This window comes from Rutidosis leptorrhynchoides, chromosome 2, assembly GCF_046630445.1.
Source record: "Rutidosis leptorrhynchoides isolate AG116_Rl617_1_P2 chromosome 2, CSIRO_AGI_Rlap_v1, whole genome shotgun sequence".
Taxonomy (NCBI): Eukaryota; Viridiplantae; Streptophyta; class Magnoliopsida; order Asterales; family Asteraceae; genus Rutidosis; species Rutidosis leptorrhynchoides.
Genome location: NC_092334.1, coordinates 639,913,226 through 639,935,102, shown reverse-complemented (window position 1 = coordinate 639,935,102; position 21,877 = coordinate 639,913,226). Strand labels below are relative to the sequence as shown.

At 33.8% G+C, this 21,877-nt stretch overlaps 2 protein-coding genes across 3 annotated transcripts; one reads left to right on the top strand and one right to left on the bottom strand.

Annotated features, from left to right (window-relative positions):
* The first annotated feature begins 3,534 nt into the window (after positions 1-3,534).
* Positions 3,535-11,583, top strand: LOC139893710 (phosphatidylinositol-3-phosphatase myotubularin-1-like). 2 transcript variants are annotated; one of them, XM_071876886.1, is made up of 19 exons: positions 3,535-3,718; positions 3,881-3,949; positions 4,655-4,726; positions 4,924-4,995; positions 5,925-5,994; positions 6,445-6,494; positions 6,591-6,880; positions 6,954-7,027; positions 7,209-7,272; positions 7,362-7,427; positions 7,656-7,755; positions 7,857-7,970; positions 8,056-8,225; positions 9,041-9,125; positions 9,262-9,486; positions 9,577-9,636; positions 9,731-9,795; positions 10,261-10,540; positions 10,633-11,583. In XM_071876886.1, exons 1-19 carry the CDS (start codon positions 3,599-3,601, stop codon positions 11,155-11,157), a joined length of 2,571 nt encoding a protein of 856 aa, XP_071732987.1. In that variant the 5' UTR covers positions 3,535-3,598; the 3' UTR covers positions 11,158-11,583. The 2 variants fall into 2 exon arrangements, with proteins under 2 accessions (XP_071732987.1, XP_071732986.1); XM_071876885.1 differs by having other exon boundaries at positions 3,878-3,949.
* A 368-nt stretch (positions 11,584-11,951) lies between these two features.
* On the bottom strand, positions 11,952-14,306 carry LOC139893709 (uncharacterized). Its single transcript, XM_071876884.1, has 2 exons — positions 13,985-14,306; positions 11,952-12,219 (listed from the first exon to the last, which is right to left on the bottom strand). The coding sequence occupies exons 1-2, from the start codon at positions 14,291-14,293 to the stop codon at positions 12,094-12,096; spliced, it is 435 nt and encodes a 144-aa protein (XP_071732985.1). The 5' UTR covers positions 14,294-14,306; the 3' UTR covers positions 11,952-12,093.
* Positions 14,307-21,877: the final 7,571 nt, after the last annotated feature.

Genomic DNA, 21,877 nt, shown 5'->3' with positions numbered 1-21,877 from the left:
GAATATTATATATTAAACTATATATGAATTATTGAATTGCTAACTGTGGACTATCAACTGAGGACTACCAACATTGGACAATTAAAATGAATTAAAATATTGATTATAACATATAAAACTAAACAATTCTTCAAGTTTTCCACTTGATTTCATCTTAAACCTCATTTGTATCTTGACGATTACAATCTGCGTTCAAATCTTTCATGATTCTTGAAAACACCTCAATCGAAAGGATGAACCGACCGCACTTTACCTACGGAAGAAAAGATTGATGCATATAGTTTTACATCTGAAAAACTCTCAGAAACTGAGTAAACATTTAACACGTAGTTGTGCTAATTCCTTAGTGTTATTATTACCCAAAATAACTTGATAATCCCTTTCAAAGTAGCAAATTTTGTCATAGCTCCAGCAAGACAACTTCGACTTTTCGTTCGAAACAACCTTATCATACCCTTGATATATACGCGTACTCTTTTATTGTTACCGGGGAAGCTTTTATATTTCACCATATTACCATTAATGTTTAATCATCTAAAAACACAACTCACTTGAAACCACCTCGGATTGATAACCGACGATTCAGTTATGGTAGCATTAAATGCAGAGGGAACAGCAAAAATTGTAGATGGTCTAAACGGCCAAAAGTTGATAAAAAAGAATGGAAGGTTGGAAACACTCAATAGAAAATTTAGTACCGAAAAGCGGATTATGCGAACCTATGAAAGAAGCCGTGGACAAATCACAAAGACTAAACTTGCCTTCAAAGAATCCAAATGATTCCTGCTGAAATCTTCAGCAAATATCTTACTCCGAAGTCATATTAAATCTTGTGGAAAATCTTTCTTCATCAACCTTCGATCTTAGAAATTCCAAAATATCATCATAAATATCTTCGATATTTCTGAAGATATCTTCATAAATATTCTTGTCCGATATTATCTATCTCTTCGCCTTATCTGTATTACATTAGAAAGGAAACTGTTTTAGTTTTTAAATTCTGAAAAATTCGAATGTAAATTATGAATGTTTTTGAAGTAGTGTTGGAAATTGATGCATGAGTTAGTATAATATAATGACACTTGATCAACATGATTATATTACAGTAAGTCATGCTGAGTTTCTAATGAAATGTGATGATTCACAGACTATAATTTCACCATGTGCAATGTTACACGACTCTTACATTCTATCTAATCTACAAATATATCAAGAACATAATTTCTTGATAGTTCTATCTTTTCTCTTGAATTCTGATAATTTGACAAATCAAATCGTGCTATTTCCTTTCTTTTTCTGCTTATGATCTTAGTCATGTTCATTCGAAACTCCATACCCACAAATTCCGGACTATTACTTGACGTGTTTAATGGATATAAGAGAAAACAGAGCAAAAAGCTTTGAAGTGTAAATGGGGGTATAAATCGCAATAAATAGGAGAAAACATTAACTGTGGATGACAATGATTATAGGAAACAGAAGCAGGGACATCGAAATATAAGGGAAGATATAAAACCCAACAACACAGAAATTACAAACCGTATATGTCGATGCATATAGCAATATAAAAACACGGGAGAACTAAGAACACTATAAAACCCAGAGTATAGTAGAAGTAAATAGATTCTTCCTGCGGCAGGCGAAAAAGAAAAATGACAGATATGAAAGTTAGAAGTATATCGAGAACCAAAACTGGATGGAGCATATTGACGAATGATTCAAAGTATGAATTAAAGGAGAAAGAATAGAAGGTGAAAATCGTAAGGAAATGAAAGGGGTAGATTTATAGTAAAATATCCAACAGAGCAATCGAAACAGATGATCGCATTTAAAGCGGATTCTAAATTCCTTAATTACCGTAGAATCAAATCTTATTACGAAGATTTTCTTCAAATCCCTTGAATTCCGGAATTCAACCGAGATGACATCAAAAGTTAAGACGCACCTTATTTTTCTAAATTCAAAAGTGACTACGTCAAAAGTTAAGACGATACTTTATTTCTTCAATTCACTCTTTTGTGATAGCTTCACTCGTACGCTTCGAATAATCGAATAGATTTATCCATATTACTCAATGATGATAAAACTCTATTTATCGACTCATATTCGTCATAAAAACATTTTATTGTTAGCCATGACCACCTCACTCAAATTTCGGGACGAATTTTCTTTAACGGGTAGGTACTGTGACGACCCGGAAATTTTCGACCAAATTTAAACTTAATCTTTATATGATTTCGATACGATAAGCAAAGTCTGTAATGTTGAGTCTCAAAAACTTTGGAACTATATTCATGTAACCAATTACCCTTTGACTACTCCTGACGATTCACGAACAATTGTGGTAACTAATTATGTAAACACATATATAGATATAAAAATAAATATAAGGGTAAGGGTGTACATAATATTTTGAACTAATAAAGTACACTTAATCAATTGGGATAAAAAATGTAATGTATTCGTCCGGATGGATTAGGACGAGTCGCTTCAAGATATAATTACGCTCATCGTCCTTGTAGTTTAATGATCTTTTTACACCCACATGCTCTGCACGTGATAGGAGGGTAACAGCAAAATAAACAGAAAATAGACGGGAGGACGAGGGATGTAGATTTTTGATACATTAGAGACGAGGGATGTACAAAAAAAAGAAAAAGGACAGGGAGTCAAAGTTGATGTAAAGTTCAGGGACGAGGAATGAAATTTTGTCAATGTTTTATTCTTTATTGTGACCACTCTCATTAACACCGTTCAATATTGTTTTGCTCAACGAAAGGTTTCACCACCGGTAACTTTCATCGTCTCCATAATGAATATCTCCGTTAGATCAATACCATCACAAAAATTTTTAGCCACCGCCATATCTACTCGTTTCAGATTGGGAAATTGTGGATCATTGATTAAATAACTTAAGACAAAAATTTGAAAAATCTCATGGGTGTTTCTTTGAAAGTTTGGGTCGATTTCTAGACAGGTCACCAAATCAAAAGGGCTCACATAAATTAAGATATGCTAAATATGGTGTTAATGTATTATTTGAAGAGTCAAATTGTTGGAATTGGTTGGAGATTTGAATTTAGTTTGGAAGTTTAATTTGAACTGAGATTTTATGAATTTGATTAGAGCTTGTGAATTAGGAATGAAGATGAAGATATCGATGAATGAGAATGGGGAGAGGAAAGAGAAGTAGAAAAGAAAAGCGAAATGGAAGATAACTAAAATTATAAGGACAAAAACACCCTCACATAGATGACACATGACTGAATTTAACAGATTTTTTAACGGACGTCAGGATCAACCACGTAACTTTTACAAAAGATGGTGACCAACCAAGTAGTAAAAAAGTTTAAGAACATTCACACAATTTGTAGGACCAACAGCGTAAATTTGTCTAAAAAAATATATATATCCCTCCCATAAATAAATAAATAAATAAATAAATATAAATATAAATATAAATATAAATATAAATATAAATATAAATATAAATATAAATAAATAACATAATAAAAACAGATGAGAAAACAAAACTCGTACGAAAATCAATATTCCTTCTTCACGTTATTCTGACCACCGCCGGAGTTTTGACGTGTCGATGGCGATGCCGAGAAATCGACGGACAACTTCCCTCCGTGATACCGACAGCCGCCTCGGTTATTCCGATAAGATTGAAGGCACCGGAAGTTGGGACGCTCTTGAGTGGACCAAAATTGAGGTATATAATTTCTTCTTCTTTCTATTCTAACCCTAACCCTAACCGTAACCCTAGGGTTTTTTGTTTATACATTCAATTTGTGCTTATATATTTTTTTATTAATTACAAATTTGTTGCTTTGTTTTTTTGTAATTGCTTTTGTTTATGTGAATTTCACAGCAGCCTGTATCAAGGCCTGTTCCTCACGGTTTATCTGATTTTTTATACGAATCTGAAGAGGTTATTGCTGAGGTAATATTAATACTTTGAATTTGACCTATTATTAGTATTTGTGTTTTTGTATATGCATATCTTTACCCATGATTTATAGTTTGTATGCTTACTACTGTTATTAGCTTCTTGGAAAGTTTAAATTTAGGCTGGATATTAGCACAATGTGAGAAAACATGATCTGTAAATATATTAATCTTTTAAAACCTAGTCAATTTTTTTTATGTTTTGTAGAGTTCATTCGGTTAAATCTTAATCATATATGATCCGGTTGCGGCTTGCGAAGCCGAAAGAATTGCCAATATCACGTATTACTATTGAATAAGGTCACATTATGACAAAGTTACTGCACAGTTTACAAATAAGTTAATCTTCTGAGATATTCAGGCTGCTGAGGGCACCAGGGGCACCTTTATGTTCACCAGTGTTAATACTTAATAATCTTTGGTAGAAAACTAGCAATATTTGTAACATAACATGTCAATGTCATAGTTGGTTGAATTGATGTCTATAGATTGATTAAAAACACTGAGAATATATGATAGGCTATTAGGCTGGTATACTGAAAATTCGACTTTCTCAATTCGTAGAACTTCATACTTTTCTTTTATGTTCATCGTTTTTCAATTCATCTTCATGCGAGTTTCTTGTATCTGCTTGCTCTTGTTTTTTTTTTTTTTTTTTTTAAGGAACTACTCTTATAAAATTTCTTACTTTGCTTTTTAGGGGTATGGCGTTCTTGTTAACACTGATGAAGCTGGTACCTTGTTTGTGACCAATTTCCGTCTTCTTTTTTTGGTAAGTTGTCCATTTACCATTGTTTTCTTGTATTCAGTTATTTACATGGCATTGGTATATGTTACTGATCATACATATCCAGTTCGAGAGTTTTTAAGCCCAATGAATTTGAATATTATACGTAATTATAGAAGGCTTTTCTTAATAAATAATGGTTTTTGAATATGCTTCTTTATATCTATGTTTTTCCTTTTCAGAGTGAAGGATCCAGGGATATTATTGCACTTGGAACTATTCCGTTGGCTACCATTGAAAGATATAATAAGATCGTAAGTCATCCAATTTTTCTTTTGGACTGGTTTGACTTGATCGTTCTGGATTTTTATCATGTTATATAGTAACTGATACTGCACACTGCATGTACTTAAGTTAGGTTTTTGAATACATCACCATTCTAAGCACTTCTATTTCTCTAACGTTTTAAGCAAAGTTACTAGTTCTTAAAGTTGAAATCTGCTATCACTATATCAAACTTCCAGATTTGCTACTTTAACGTTTAATATGTATTCTTTGGTGGAAATGTCAGCGATTTCACAGTTTTCCTGTCACAAATCTCTTTGTTATCAGATGATGTCATACTACCGATTTTTATTCAACTGAATTGTAACCCTACACGCACATAGGGTTAGGTTCAAACGAGAACAAACAAGATAACGAGAACTGCGAGAGAGCTTTTAAATTACATGGTTATTATACATGTAAACGCAGCAAGCTACATATAAATGTTTTCTGATGTTCATACAAAATTTAAAATCACAAAATGCACATGTGAATTATTTAGATTCAAATCGTTATTATTCATCCCGGTGAATGTTTATTAACTCTCATTATGATTAATGGAAAGCTAATAATATTTTCCAACTAATGTTATGATTTAACATGCAGCATAGTTAGTGTTAACTAACATTTATGATGATGAATGTTAACACTTTATTATTAAATTAATAGTCATCAACTAATGTTATGACTTACAAAAGAAATGCATCTGTGAATATATTATTTGCGAAGTTGGTTATGGTTGATATTTGCTGGTAAAAGTAATTATTTGTTGACATTTTGATTGATAAACGTAAGATTGTCCATGATGAATTTGTATTTTTCTCCCCTTCTCAAAAAAGTGATTCCTTCTTGAATGCTCTGCTATATATATGTATATACAAACACTTTGATCCATCCTTAATTTTTTACGTGGAAATAGGTAATAAAGCAGCAGTCGGGCCCTAAGCAATCTGAGAAGACTCCTACGCGAAGGCTTCTTCAAGTCATTGGTATGCTAATAGTCCTTCCATTCATGTAATGTGGTATTTTGGGGAACATGTTTGTTTGACTTCATATAATTATTATCTTTTACCCGAGTATAGTTTAGAGACTTGCTAGTTGGCATGCCTATATGGAAGGAGGATGTGTAAATATGGTATTGGTGATGTATAGCTTAGGATGATTAGTTTAGAGACTTGCTAGTTGGCATGCCTATATAACATAACTGTGGCGTCTTTTGGTTTTTTCTTAGTGATGTGCATTTTTGTACAGTTTGGTTATTTATCTTATTCTAAATGCATGTGTGTGTGCATGCATTTTTGGTAAAACTTTTATAATGAACATCCTTCTGGAGTAGTTATCATATCGTGTGGCAGCTAATGGTATAATAGGATGTAGTTTGTAGTTGGTGTCAAATGTACGTAAATTAAGAATCTAACTTTGCAATGCTTGTTTTGCAGGAAAAGATATGAGAATTATTATATTTGCTTTTCGTCCTAAAACTAAACAGGTAAATTCTTGATACAATTGGGTAGGATTATATATAAGCTTTCTTTCCCACATGATGATTTTATGTAAATATTTATATCTATATTTATGATCGCAGAGGCGGGCCGTATTTGAGGCATTACTAAGATATGCAAGGCCAGCAAGGCTCTGGGATTTGTATGCTTTTTCTTCCGGTCCTTCAAGATTCAGCAATAAGAGTCCTAGAGTGCGCCTAGTGAATGAATACTTGCGCCTTCTTGGCATGGAATCACATAATGCATCATTAAGCTCTATCGAAGATGGTTCATTCACAGTGTCTAATAACTGGTGGAGGATTAGTGATATTAATGCAAATTATGACATGTGTCCAACTTACCCTTTTTCTTTGCTATTACCTAAGGCCGTAAGGTGAGACATGTTACACTTATTCTTCTTTTCTCTTATCAATTAAGTTTGTAATACTTACTCTGTTTATATTCAGAGATGAGGATGTGCTACAAGCTTGTAAATTTCGTGCAAGGTGTAGATTGCCTGCAATAACATGGTGTGATACACGTAAGTAACCAAGTATTGGATATTTGTTCTCATTATACTGATTAACTTCTTTATAGTATCCTTAGTGAAGTTGGTATGCATCTGCTACAGAAAAATGGTGTACTTGTATCAATCATCTTTTAGTATTTTAATGCTGACATTTCGGTTTTAACGGACCCGCATTTGTTAAAATCATATATAGGCACTGGAGCCGTCCTTGCACGATCGTCTCAGCCATTAGTTGGTCTAATGATGAATATGAGGAGGTAATGCTAACTTTTTCTTTTCGATCAGGACACTTTGTACTGTCTAAAAGTTCTTGTTTTGAAAAAGTTTTATAATAACTTCAATGCAGTAATGCTGACGAGAGTCTGGTTGGTGCTCTCTGTACTCAACTTTCTGGTGGAAAAAGAGGCCGAAGGTAAAGCCTATACATACTCTCTTGTTTATATTTTTCTTGTAATAGTTTTTAATCAGATGTTTAAAGTTAATTGTTGTTATGGTTTCAACTATATATGTATATGTATCTTCCTCGTTGCATATTCATCTGTTGAGTATTATTCTATCACTGCATCAATAGTTTACTGTCTAATGTTTATGATTTAAATTTGGTCTGATATAAAGGAATTTTTTATTTTTTTATTTCTAGGAAGTTATACATAGCTGACGCCAGACCCCGCAAAAATGCATTGGCAAATGGGGCAATGGGAGGTGGTTCAGAGTCATCTTCTAACTATTTTCAGTCTGAGGTCTGTCAAAGGTTTGAGTTAAATAATTAGTTCTTCTGTCATGTTAGCCAATCAGTTTTGGGTTGTTAACTATGATTATTTCCACATGCTTTTGTGTTTAGATTGTATTTTTTGGGATCGATAATATTCATGCCATGAGGGAGAGTCTTGTTCGTTTGAGAGACTACTTGGATACACATGGAACTAAATCATCTGATGGGATGTCGTCATTTTTGGTATACCATTGACCCTTTTACCCCTCAGGATTTTACCTTATCAAGGTTTTAAAACATCTTAAATAATAAAAAAAATTTCCAACAGAGAAACGGTGGATGGACGTGGGGTGGAGGAAATCTCAGCAGTATGTCTGCTTCTGTATCAACGCTTGGTGACAGTGGTTGGTTGATACACATCCAAAATGTACTGGCGGGGTCCGCTTGGATTGCTGCTCGTGTTGCCATTGAGTCAGCGTCTGTGCTTGTTCATTGCAGGTAGATATAATCTTGTACTCTTCTAATCACTAACTTTTCATTGTGTCTATGCTTATCAATAACAACAACAACAACAAAGCCCAATACCACATGAGTGGTGTATGGGGAGGTGAGATGTAGACAATCTTTCCCCTAACCGAGAATAAAAGAGAAGTCATTTCTCCACCCAGAGTGAAACACTTTCAAAGTCATCCCTCTCTCTATTCGACGGATATAGAGATTGCTTCCGAGTGGACCTCCGGCCAATAAGTAGGAAAAGATTAAAAAAAGATAAAAATGATAATAAAATAAAATTAAAAAAATAAAATTTAGACGCCATGAAAATGGTAGGATCAAATTTCCATGGGTTTTAAATCCTGTCTGGAATTCAATTTAGGCTCTAAGCGGCAGTCAAGACGCCAGTAAATTAACTAAAAATCATTTAAAAGTTTGATTGACTTAATTGTTTAATTGAGTTCGTGATCTTTTCTTGGGTTGCTTATTTCATTAAAAGGAACTAAGCATTTTGATGTAGTCATCTACTCGGGGAGTACTTGGATGTTGACCAAGTTTGACTTCGACTGATTTTGACCGAGTTTTGACTGGTTTTCCGTATAATCCCGAGTTATGGCCGAGTTTTGACTGAATTATGATCGATTTTTAAAGTTCTGGCCTAGTTTGAACATTTTTTTACCGAGTACTCGCCCTGTTCTTTATGCAGTTTAGTTGCATGACTTTCAGTTATTATTTTATATGTTTCTGACTTTCTTTTGTGAGATTGATCTGTAATTCTTAAATCATATTCTTCAGTAACATGTAATAATTGTGTTATACAGTGATGGATGGGACCGAACAACCCAGCTAGTTGCCCTTGCAAGTTTGTTACTTGATCCATATTACCGCACCATCAAGGGATTTCAGGTATCTAATAGAAAATATCATCACTAATAGTTACCACATCATATATACCATAAAATGTTCCATTTTCATTTTCGACAGGTGAATAATAACCTTGTCACATTACCTAAAATGCATCCCGATCTCTATTTTGATGCAGGCTCTTGTGGAAAAAGATTGGCTTGCGTTTGGGCATCCTTTTTCAGATCGAGCTGGAATGCCAAGCTTATCCGGGAGTGGTTTGGAATTACCGAGGCAATCCTCAAGCTCAAACTTCCCATCGTCACCTATGCGACAACCAGCCGGATCATACCCATCCCAATCTCCAATGTCCTCTCAGAATCAGACACAAACTTCGAATAATTATTCTCCAATATTTCTTCAGGTCGGCCATTTAAATTTCAACGTGTGACATGTGACTTCAAGAATGTCTTTAAACATATTGATTGAGTGTGCTTATGTTTTTGTTGAACAGTGGGTTGATTGCATCTCCCAATTATTGCGAATGTACCCGTTCGCATTTGAGTTTTCATCGGTATGCATTTTAATTCATGGATTATTTTTATGTTTTTTGCTAAAACAGTGGAGTTTCTAAATTACTGTCCTTGACCTTTACTATGGTCTTGCAGGCATTTTTAGTTGACTTTCTAGATTGTACGCTTTCTTGTCGTTTTGGGAACTTCCTGTGCAATAGGTGAGTATGACATTATGGTATATACTGGAGGTAAAATGCCACTCATTTTCTCATAACCGTGTCAATTCAGGTTATGTTTGTATCTATTTTTATTTTTGAAGAATCAAGTTGTTATTTTAGTAAAACAAATTCATGACAAATTAATGTTCTGATAAAAAGAGTGTTGGGCCAGCTCATATTGTTCAAGACAAAAATTTACTCAAAACTGTCTTTTTGCGACCTTTATTGGGTAGTGAAAGATATATGGGTCTCAGTCTGGACTCTTTGGGGGAGTACTCTGGCAGCTCGGGGAGTACTCGGATGTTGACCAAGTTTGACTTTGACCAATTTTGACTGACTTTTGAACAGTTTTGACTAATTTTTCGAGTTTAGGCCGAGTTTTGTCCAATTTTTCGAGTAATCCCGAGTTTTGGCCCAGTTTGATCGAGTTATGACCGAGTTTGACAAGTTGTTTCTTATATTCAGTGAAAAGGAAAGGGAACAATATGGCGTTTCTGAAGCATGTGGATGTATGTGGATGTATTTGGACGATATGCGTGCTTCAGGGGGGAGTTCTCATGTGCACTATAACCTATTCTATGACCCGTCTAAACATGATGGGCCTTTATTGCCACCAGCTGCTGCTTTAGCCCCAACATTGTGGCCCCAATTTCATCTTCGTTGGTCATGTCCTTCTGAAGCTCAAGCTGGGGAGGTCGAAGCTCAATGTAGGAATCTCGTAGAGCAAATTTCTGAACTTCAAAAGGTAATTATTTGATTGTGAATGTCTTTTTGCAATCCCTATAAAGTGTTCGCTTAATGCTTATCCAAAATGTTGAATTTTGGCAATGCTGATAGGTGAAGGACGTGGCCGAAAAGAAAGCCCGAGAAGCGATTGCAACAATGGACGCAGTGAAAGCCGAGATACGTAACGAGAAGCAGGTGAGCAGCTCAGCTGTAAATTTAGCAAGAAAAGCCAAAAGGGAAAACGATATTATAAAACGAGCAATACAATCTCTCGGGTGTAGTATTCACGTATCAGGGAATGATGATTGTACAATCAACATTGAAAACAACATAGTTAACTTACCCGAGAAAATAACATCTTCTCCTTCAACAAGAAAAATAGGAGGTAGTCCGAACTCGTATGATGAAAAGACGGATATGTCCATCTCAGTTACCCTAACCCCCAATCAAGATGACGTTCCCGGAAACCCGCTTTTACGCGTTTGCGAAAATTTATGCCCGCAACGGACGCGAGACGGGTGTAAGTGGCCCGATGCTGGTTGTGCCCAACTCGAGAGCCAATTTGTAGGTTTGAGGGCTAATTATGATGCGTTTGATCGGCTATCTATTTATGATGGTTACTTTCAGCCTGAATGACCAATGTATGGGCCCTTTGAGGAGTATTAGTAGTATGGTGCTGACATCAGACGTGTTGTACAGTCTGAGCTTCTTCTCAAGTTTAATATTATAAATCAGAAGGGGGAATTTTTTTAAGTTATGTTTGATACTAGGATGAATGTACAGGGGGAGTGTTGGGCAGGGGTTTGGTCGAGTCGTAAGTGACCATAACGGTTTTGGGATGTGGTCGAGTGGGTGGTGCAACCATTGTTGCATTGCAAACAAACGAGCTAGTTCATGTTCTTGATGATGCTGCTTTTTAATCTTAGGTGCACTTGTGTACAGATTCTTGATAGATTTACTCATGACCTGAGATGTATAAATAGGCTAATTTCATTATTGATTTTGTTGGTTAATGAAGTGATATAAATGTGCTGGTTCAAGCCAACAGGTTTTGTTATTTTACTTTGCCTGCAAAAGCACTATAATGATTAATTAGAATTCATGAAAAATAAAATTGTTATCTCGGTTGATATGCTCTTTGCGTAGTCAATAGCCTGTTAATACCAACTAAAACCTGTACATGATACTAATCGCCCATTAAATTTTAGCTCAATCTTGCATTACAATTCGATATTCGAGTCTGATTTGAAATGCTGGTGCCAAACATCTTGAACTTTGTGAATTGAAGAAGCTTCACCATTCAAATGATTAGAGTTTTGATCAATTCAAATGATTCGAGTTTTGATCGTTCAAAATTTTAAAACAATTATACGAACTGTCCGAAATCTGAATCTTGACTTCCCTATGTTCATTTTTGTCTGCTAAAGAGAGGGTGAAGTTTAAAAGTACCAACTAAAGCATATGACCAAATTTTTAATTTCAATATTCAGCAGAGTTAATACATGCTAAAGAAAAGAGTATGTGGATGTGCCATATAGCAATTTACTTGCAATTTAACATAGTTTTATACACCTATTCATTGTCTTCAGCGGTTGGTGGTGTTGGTGAATCTTCATTTGACGGCTTCTTATTTATCCTTCTCTCCTTCCATCTTGCCAAAGCCCATTTCATAATGAAAAATCCTCCAATTGCATAAACCTAAATTTAGTCACATATTAAATTAGTCATTATTTGAAAGTATTTCTTTTAGGCAAATTCTCACGCACCCTACATAATTTTACACGAATAATGTAGTAAACAGGATTCACACCCATGACCTCGAGGTCAGGGGCTCCTCGATACCGCTAGGTCAAAGCCTCAAAGGCCCTTTGGTACTTGAAAGTATTTGAGGCACACTTCAAGGAGTTGTAGTTGTAAGTTCGAAATCGTGCAGAAACATCGTATTAGCTAGATGTCTTTGTATTTATGCATAATGATATCTTGAAAAATATGCAAATGGCCACTTAATTAGTACAACATGCAAGCAATGGCAAGATGGGCGGTTTTGAGTAGTTGGGTAATGGGTCATTTTATTACCTGGTGAACTGGCCTTAATGACCAATGAACATTTACCCCCTTTATAAAAGTAATTGTTATGTAAGTTATCATTGCAAAAAACATTGCTACAATAGTACATAAGCTATTAATGTAATAACCATATATGCCTCTATGGGGTTTAAGGTGTTTTAAATGACTTTAGGCACCTTTGAGATTAAACTCGGTAAATAAAAAAACTCTCTATATATTTGACACCTTTGAGATTAAACTCAACCCAAAATGGGTTGTGCAAATGCAACCCTTTACAACATCCCAATTTGTTCGATAACAGAAGGATCACTTTTATTTGCAATATAAAATAATTGAATTTAATTAAGAAGCCCTAGATTTATAACTGAAATAGTTACGCTCTTTATATGTAATCTGCTACATTTCAACAAAACGTCCACACGATGATAGACATGTTCCTTTAACCATATGTTACTTTAACCATGAGTTAGGCGATTTACCTTCTCCTATGTTGACCGTGAGAAGGGTCGGTGGGGGCCGCCAAATGGTCGGTTTTATCCTTTACATTCTACATATGGTAACTACAATGGCGAATCCAAGACATGTTTAAGGGTACTCAAGTGGTACTCAAGTGGTGGTTGTTTACCTAAAAAAAACTAAATTTTAAAAATATATAGGGTCCTATAGTTATAAATTTGAACTATACATTGTATAAAAGTATTTCAAGATAGTGGGGTCCGACCCCACAAAGACATGCTTTAAATTCGCCTTTGCCGCAACTAAGAAAACAATATGAAATTTAAAGAAACCTTATATTCCCAAATAAAGACAACACATGTAGCACATATAAACAACAATCTTACATAATTGCATCCATATCTATCTCTATATGCATAAGATGATGATTGAACATATTTCAAGCACAAAAAAGTTATCCACACCATAGACATATGCCACACGTACTGAATGCCAAATTCATTTATAGCATAACATCATAGATGAAGTCCTTACATTTCATATAACTTACACCAACCTATTTGGTTGAACTCATAAAAATCATGAAAAATATTCTATTATAAGACGCGTTAATCTGTTGGTGATGCACCTTTTAATCATTCACATTCACATCCTTTTCAAAAGATAACTGTTGGCCACGTAATCATTCACAATTTCACATCCTTTTTAAAAAATTAAATAAATAAAACTAAAAATGTCAATAATCCTCTCCTAACACATTATAGATGTGATCATGTGAATTCAAAAATAAACATTAAAATAATAATGATGTAATAATTTGAGATTGATATGAAATTTTTTGACAATTACCTTTCTAAATTATAAAATATAATCAAATATCATAGCTAGGGTTTATATACAGTAAATAGATGATAATTAATTTAACATCAATTAATTATACCTGCCAAAGAACAGCCGGATTCGTATCTTTCTCCATTTCTTCCGATTCAAGCTTCAACGGACCACCATCCGTCGTCGGAGCAACCGGAAACCTAACCGAAACCGGTTTCGTATCCTCCGCCACTTCACTGCCGAGAGAAACAGCATCTCCGGCGGCGTTACTCACCGTTTCAACCTTGGCAGGCGGCGATGGTGGAAATAGTAAACTGAGAACTTCAGTGAACTTTGATATGATTGGAGAGAAAGGATTCGGAGGAAGGTGAGATTTGTCCTCGGGTTTGTGAATGATCGGGGCTCCGTTTTCCGCCATTTTTTTGGTTGTTGTAGTTTTGAAGAAAACGTTAGTTGAGTGAGTGAGTAGGATAACGGTGGAAATAAGAAGAGTTGGCATGAGACGCGTGTACTAGAGGACAGTATGATGTGGGCTTGAGTAGTGGTCCAAAGCCCAAATTTCTTAGTGACAAGTGTCTCTATTTATGGGCTGTCAAATTCATGATTCCTTCTATTGATTCATGAGTCATGGATAAGGTAAAAACAAAATCGGTTTGTTAAAGCTGGGAAAAGTTTTTTTTTTTTTTTTTTTGGAGCGGTAGAAATTAAATAAGAAATAGCAAGAAACTAGAAAAACATTATAAAGAGTACAAAGACGAGTGTAATCACGAAATTCAATCAATAGAGGATTTGTGGTACCTCGAAAAAATCCAATTAAAAAGCGGAAATAACAATATAATCAAAGACATAAGATTTCCGAATGTTATGATCCTTGAAGATGATACCGTTCCTTAACCGCCAAATATTCCAAAGGTCGAGAAAACAACAACTTGGATAAAAAAAAATTTAGTACTAGACGCTGGGAAAGAGTCAATTCATGACTAAAGCTCCTCAACCGAATCCAAAATGGAAAAAGAAATGCCAAGCCAAACACCAATCCTACACCAAATTTGGTATCACAACGAATGAATAAATGATCCCGATCTTCTTCAGACACATCACAAACACATCATAGAGAGCACAACAATCTCTATCAACGGAAATATTCATGTACTCCAAGTTAGACAATATAGGCAACCTATTAAGATTAAGTCTCTAGATAAAAACATTAACCTTAATGTGTACCACCTAGAGCAAACAGTGAATGGAGCATAATTCGATGAAGCAATCAATATACGAGTCTGAGACACCGAGAAAATTTTGAAAGAAGGAATCTCCCATGACCAGCTATCACTTGAATATGAAAAAGATACAAACCCAAGAGCATTAACCAGGTCAATAAATTGAGACTCTTCTATGCCGTACCTAATGGACCGGCGCCAGGCCCAACACACCACACACCATTTGAGAATTTTTCTGCAACAGTAGCGGAATGATCCAGGGCAATGGCATACAAGTGAGGGTATCGAGCAGCAAGCTGAGAGTTTTGGAGCCAGGGATCATGCCAGAAGTTTGCAACATGTCCATTCTTCAAATACAGAGAAATAAGAAAAAATTTATAAAGAGGAAAAATGACTGGTGCAGGCATTAAAGTCTTTTTTGATGAGGAAATATAATCTCAATTAGTACATCTAAATAAAAATATTATTTCTCACTCGAGTTGTTTGATAAAAAAAAAATTATCCGTTTAGGTTTAAATGAAGAATAGAATGTGTAGTTATAGAAAAAAAGCTGAAGGGTAAAAATATTAATATACTTCATCTGTCTCATTTTATGTGTACATATTATTATTTTTTGTATGTACTTCATCCGATGTGGGATCATAACAATCGAATGCCAATTTATGCATTATGACTTTATGAGAAGTGAAGTTCGATGCCCAAAATCCGAGCTAGGCTAGTTGAACTAGCTTGAGAGCTGTTTAATCTGCGTGATGCTAGCGTATCACCGAAATGATATTTGAAGAATGACTTGAGATTGCTAGACATATCAATGACCTACCACAACACCAGATAACCAAGTCAATTGTGCGTTTAATAAAACAAAATGCCTAAGTGTAGAATTCATATTCATAATCTAAATGATTTAAATGTTCTGAATGAACTTGCATCCGAATATTAATAAGTTGTTTGATGGATGAGGTAAAATTACTTTATTACCGTTTTGAATGAATAAAAAATTAAATATACTTGTTTAATAAGTGTCCAGGATATGATTTAGGTAGGATATTACAAAAAATGTAGATTCTTAATGGTTAAGAGAGTGTTTTAACTTTGTTGTTTGGCAAAACTAGCAGGTAGCTGATAGGCGATAGCTGATAGCTGGTAGCTTGTAGAGTTGTAGCTACTAGTTGGTAGCTGTTAGCTGTTTATATGCATTTAGGTGATTGGCAGGGTAACTGAAACTATTAAAAATAAAGAGTAAAATAATAAAAAGCTATGAGTTTTCTCTTAAATGCTCGTTCAATTAGCTTTTTCTCTCTTTAAAAAAGCTTCAAACTCTTGTAATCAAACACAACTTTTACTTGATATGAGTTTTTTCATAAAAAAAACTAAAAACTCCAAAAAGTTTGTTGCCAAACATGCCCTTGGATGATTTAACACTGAGTGTTGACCATTTAGTATTATATTTCATTTAGAACTCACAAACAAACGCGTTAAATATCGAATGATTCAACATTCAACGTTGAACCATTTCAATGGAGCGGTAAACACACACACACTCTCTAAATCTTATACATGAACTTTTAATTACTTTTATCTTAAAAAAGACTTTAATCCCAAAAATAACTTGGGATCCCAAATAATTGAATTTCATACTCAATCCACTAAATATCAAAGAACTAGTTAAAGACCCACGATTTCGCGGGTTTTATGAAATGATAGAGTATTTGTTAGGTTGATTAAAAATCAAACAATATTAGATAAACCACAAAGGGTTGCGATATATTCAATAACATAAATAGACCTCATAATACGTTCCACATATTTAACCAGCAAAAGGTTGTAATAAGAAATGTTTATGAGTAGAAGTATATACTAACCTGAAATTAAACGTTTTTTTTTATCATGGATGGAAATACTAAATTCATGCACATATAAATATTTCATTAGCATGAGCGTCACAAGAATTGACCCATTATATAGACCCACGAATTCGAGGAGATTTTTGGGGGATGAATCACCGTTGACTTGTATGAATCACTATTTCTTGTATAGTATTATTTAGGTTTATAATAAATTGATTCAGTTGCAATATTAGTGTTACCTGACTTATAATGAATGTAGGTTTTTTGAACTTAAAAACTGTAGTGACCCGAACTTTTTCATGTTTATATATATATTAAATGAAATTGTTATTTACATGATTAAGTGTTTCCAACATGTTAAGCAATCAAACTTGTTAAGACTTGATTAATTGAAATAGGTTTCATATAGACAATTGACCACCCAAGTTGACCGGTGATTCACGAACGTTAAAACTTGTAAAAACTATACGATGACATATATATGGTTATATATATAGTTAACATGATTTTATTATAAGTATGTATCTCATTAGGTATTTTAACAATGAGTTATATACATAAAAATGAGACTATTAATTTAAGAAACTCGAAAACGATATATATAACGATTATCGTTATAACAACGTCTTACTAGGTACATATGAATCATATTAAGATATTGATACACTTGGTTAATTATGTTAAATGATAAGTAAATATATTATTAAGTGTATTAACAATGAAATACATATGTAAAAATAAGACTACTAACTTAATGATTTCGAAACGAGACATATATGTAACGATTATCGTTGTAACGGCATTTAACGGTATATATATCATACTAAGATATATTATATATCATAATATCATGATAATATAACAATTTAACATCTCATTTGTTATAATAAACAATGGGTTAACAACATTCAACAAGATCGTTAACCTAAAGGTTTCAAAACAACATTTACATGTAACGACTAACGATGACTTAACGACTCAGTTAAAATGTATATACATGTAGTGTTTTAATATGTATTCATACACTTTTGAAAGACTTCAAGACACTTATCAAAATACTTCTACTTAACAAAAATGCTTACAATTACATCCTCGTTCAGTTTCATCAACAATTCTACTCGTATGCACCCGTATTCGTATTCGTACAATACACAGCTTTTAGATGTATGTACTATTAGTATATACACTCCAATGATCAGCTATTAGCAGCCCATGTGAGTCACCTAACACATGTGGGAACCATCATTTGGCAACTAGCATGAAATATCTCATAAAATTACAAAAATATGAGTAATCATTCATGACTTATTTACATGAAAACAAAATTACATATCCTTTATATCTAATCCATACACCAACGACCAAAAACACCTACAAACACTTTCATTCTTCAATTTTATTCATCTAATTGATCTCTCTCAAGTTCTATCTTCAAGTTCTAAGTGTTCTTCATAAATTCCAAAAGTTCTAGTTTCATAAAATCAAGAATACTTCCAAGATTGCAAGTTTACTTCCAAGTTTTCTAAATCCATTCCAAGTAATCATCCAAGATCAAGAAACCTTTGTTACTTACAGTAGGTTATCTTTCTAATACAAGGTAATAATCATATTCAAACTTTAATTCAATTTCTATAACTATAACAATCTTATTTCGAGTGGAAATCTTACTTGAAATTGTTTTCGTGTCATGATTCTGCTTCAAGAACTTTCAAGCCATCCAAGGATCCTTTGAAGCTAGATCTATTTTTCTCATTTCCAGTAGGTTTATCCAAGGAAATTGAGGTAGTAATGATGTTCATAACATCATTCGATTCATACATATAAAGCTATCTTATTCGAAGGTTTAAACTTGTAATCACTAGAACATAGTTTAGTTAATTCTAAACTTGTTCGCAAATAAAAGTTAATCCTTCTAACTTGACTTTTAAAATCAACTAAACACATGTTCTATATCTATATGATATGCTAACTTAATGATTTAAAACCTGGAAACACGAAAAACACCGTAAAACCGGATTTACGCCGTCGTAGTAACACCGCGGGCTGTTTTGGGTTAGTTAATTAAAAACTATGATAAACTTTGATTTAAAAGTTGTTATTCTGGGAAAATGATTTTTATTATGAACATGAAATTATATCCAAAAATTATGGTTAAACTCAAAGTGAAAGTATGTTTTCTAAAATGATCATCTAGACGTCGTTCTTTCGACTGAAATGACTACCTTTACAAAAACGACTTGTAACTTATTTTTCCGACTATAAACCTATACTTTTTCTGTTTAGATTCATAAAATAGAGTTCAATATGAAACCATAGCAATTTGATTCACTCAAAACGGATTTAAAATGAAGAAGTTATGGGTAAAACAAGATTGGATAATTTTTCTCATTTTAGCTACGTGAAAATTGGTAACAAATCTATTCCAACCATAACTTAATCAACTTGTATTGTATATTATGTAATCTTGAGATACCATAGACACGTATACAATGTTTTGACCTATCATGTCGACACATCTATATATATTTCGGAACAACCATAGACACTCTATATGTGAATGTTGGAGTTAGCTATACAGGGTTGAGGTTGATTCCAAAATATATATAGTTTGAGTTGTGATCAATACTGAGATACGTATACACTGGGTCGTTGATTGATTCAAGATAATATTTATCGATTTATTTCTGTACATCTAACTGTGGACAACTAGTTGTAGGTTACTAACGAGGACAGTTGACTTAATAAACTTAAAATATCAAAATATATTAAAAGTGTTGTAAATATATTTTGAACATACTTTGATATATATGTATATATATTGTTATAGGTTCGTGAATCAACCAGTGGCCAAGTCTTACTTCCCGACGAAGTAAAAATCTGTGAAAGTGAGTTATAGTTCCACTTTTAAAATCTAATATTTTTGGGATGAGAATACATACAGGTTTTATAAATGATTTACAAAATAGACACAAGTACGTGAAACTACATTCTATGGTTGAATTATCGAAATCGAATATGCCCCTTTTTATTAAGTCTGGTAATCTAAGAATTAGGGAACAGACACCCTAATTGACGCGAATCCTAAAGATAGATCTATTGGGCCTAACAAACCCCATCCAAAGTACCGGATGCCTTAGTACTTCGAAATTTATATCATATCCGAAGGGTGTCCCGGAATGATGGGGATATTCTTATATATGCATCTTGTTAATGTCGGTTACCAGGTGTTCACCATATGAATGATTTTTATCTCTATGTATGGGATGTGTATTGAAATATGAAATCTTGTGGTCTATTGTTACGATTTGATATATATAGGTTAAACCTATAACTCACCAACATTTTTGTTGACGTTTAAAGCATGTTTATTCTCAGGTGAATACTAAGACCTTCCGCTGTTGCATACTAAAATAAGGACAAGATTTGGAGTCCATGTTTGTATGATATTGTGTAAAAACTGCATTCAAGAAACTGATTTCGATGTAACATATTTGTATTGTAAACCATTATGTAATGGTCGTGTGTAAATAGGATATTTTAGATTATCATTATTTGATAATCTACGTAAAGCTTTTTAAACCTTTATTTATGAAATAAAGGTTATGGTTTGTTTTAAAAATGAATGCAGTCTTTGAAAAACGTCTCATATAGAGGTCAAAACCTCGCAACGAAATCAATTAATATGGAACGTTTTTAATCAATAAGAACGGGACATTTCAGTTGGTATCCGAGCGTTGGTCTTAGAGAACCAGAATTTTGCATTAGTGTGTCTTATCGAGTTTGTTAGGATGCATTAGTGAGTCTGGACTTCGACCGTGTTTATTTGAAAAATGATTGCTTAACAAATTTTGTTGGAAACTATATATTTTTAACATGTGAATATTATGTGATATATTAATCTCTTAACGCGTTTGATATTATGTGATAGATGTCTACCTCTAGAACAAGTTCCATTGACTCACCTAATAATAATGAAGAGTCAAATGTAAATTGGAATGATTCGTGGACTGATTCACAAGTTCCCGAAGAGGAACCGGAAGAAGAGTCGGAACCGGAAGAAGAATCAGAACCGGAAGAGGAGGAACCGGAGGAGGAAATAGAACCGGTGGGGGAAATAATAAAACGGTTAAGTAAAAGAAAATCCTCAACCAACCGACCAAGGTTAATTATGGTCAATGGTGTTTCCGCCAAGGAAGCAAAATATTGGGAGGATTACCAATTCTACGATGAATCAGATTCCGACGAGAATTCCGATGATGTTATAGAAATTACCCCAACTGAATTTAAAAAGGCAAAAGAAAATAATAAGGGAAAGGGCATAAAAATAGAGAAATCTAATTCCAACCCCGATGAACTTTATATGTATCGTCAACCCCCGAAGCCCTTAAGTTGTAACAATGACCCGGGAACCTCTAAACCACCAGGTTTTTCTAAACCAATGTGGAAAACGACGGCTCGTATTAGGGGAACATCATATATCCCTAGAAACTTGGCAAAACGAACCAAAACCGAAGAAGAAGAAACGAGCGTGTCGGAATAAGATAGTTGTATTCGTGTGGTGTAATATATGTAATATAGTGTGCTTATGCTTTATGATATATGTAAAAATTGCTTGTATTAATAAGTAATTTTTTTTATGAATCTAACTCTTGTCTATTTTACAGTTTAAAAACACAAAATGGATAGACAACCCAATATTTTAAGAGACCTACCCGGAGACATGATTGATGAAATCTTGTCTAGAGTCGGTCAGAATTCCTCGGCACAACTATTTAAGGTGAAATCAGTTTGTAAGACATTCGAAGAACGTTTCAAGAATGTCTTGGTTTATAAGAGACTTTCGTTTGAAAGATGGGGGATATCACATTGGGAAACCCATAAGTTACGATGTGTTTACTTTGACGCATATATTGCGGGGAACCCAAATGCTATTTT

Bases quoted from the DNA above. Each gene is read 5' to 3' on its own strand.
- LOC139893710 (XM_071876885.1), top strand. From the start codon at position 3,599: ATGGCGATGCCGAGAAATCGACGGACAACTTCCCTCCGTGATACCGAC. The intron at 4,727-4,923 runs GTAAGTTGTCCA...TTTCCTTTTCAG, and splicing joins ATTTCCGTCTTCTTTTTTTG to AGTGAAGGATCCAGGGATAT. The intron at 7,428-7,655 runs GTAAAGCCTATA...TTTTATTTCTAG, and splicing joins GGTGGAAAAAGAGGCCGAAG to GAAGTTATACATAGCTGACG.
- LOC139893709 (XM_071876884.1), bottom strand. From the start codon at position 14,293: ATGGCGGAAAACGGAGCCCCGATCATTCACAAACCCGAGGACAAATCT. The intron at 12,220-13,984 runs GTATAATTAATT...GACTAAATTTAG, and splicing joins ATCCGGCTGTTCTTTGGCAG to GTTTATGCAATTGGAGGATT.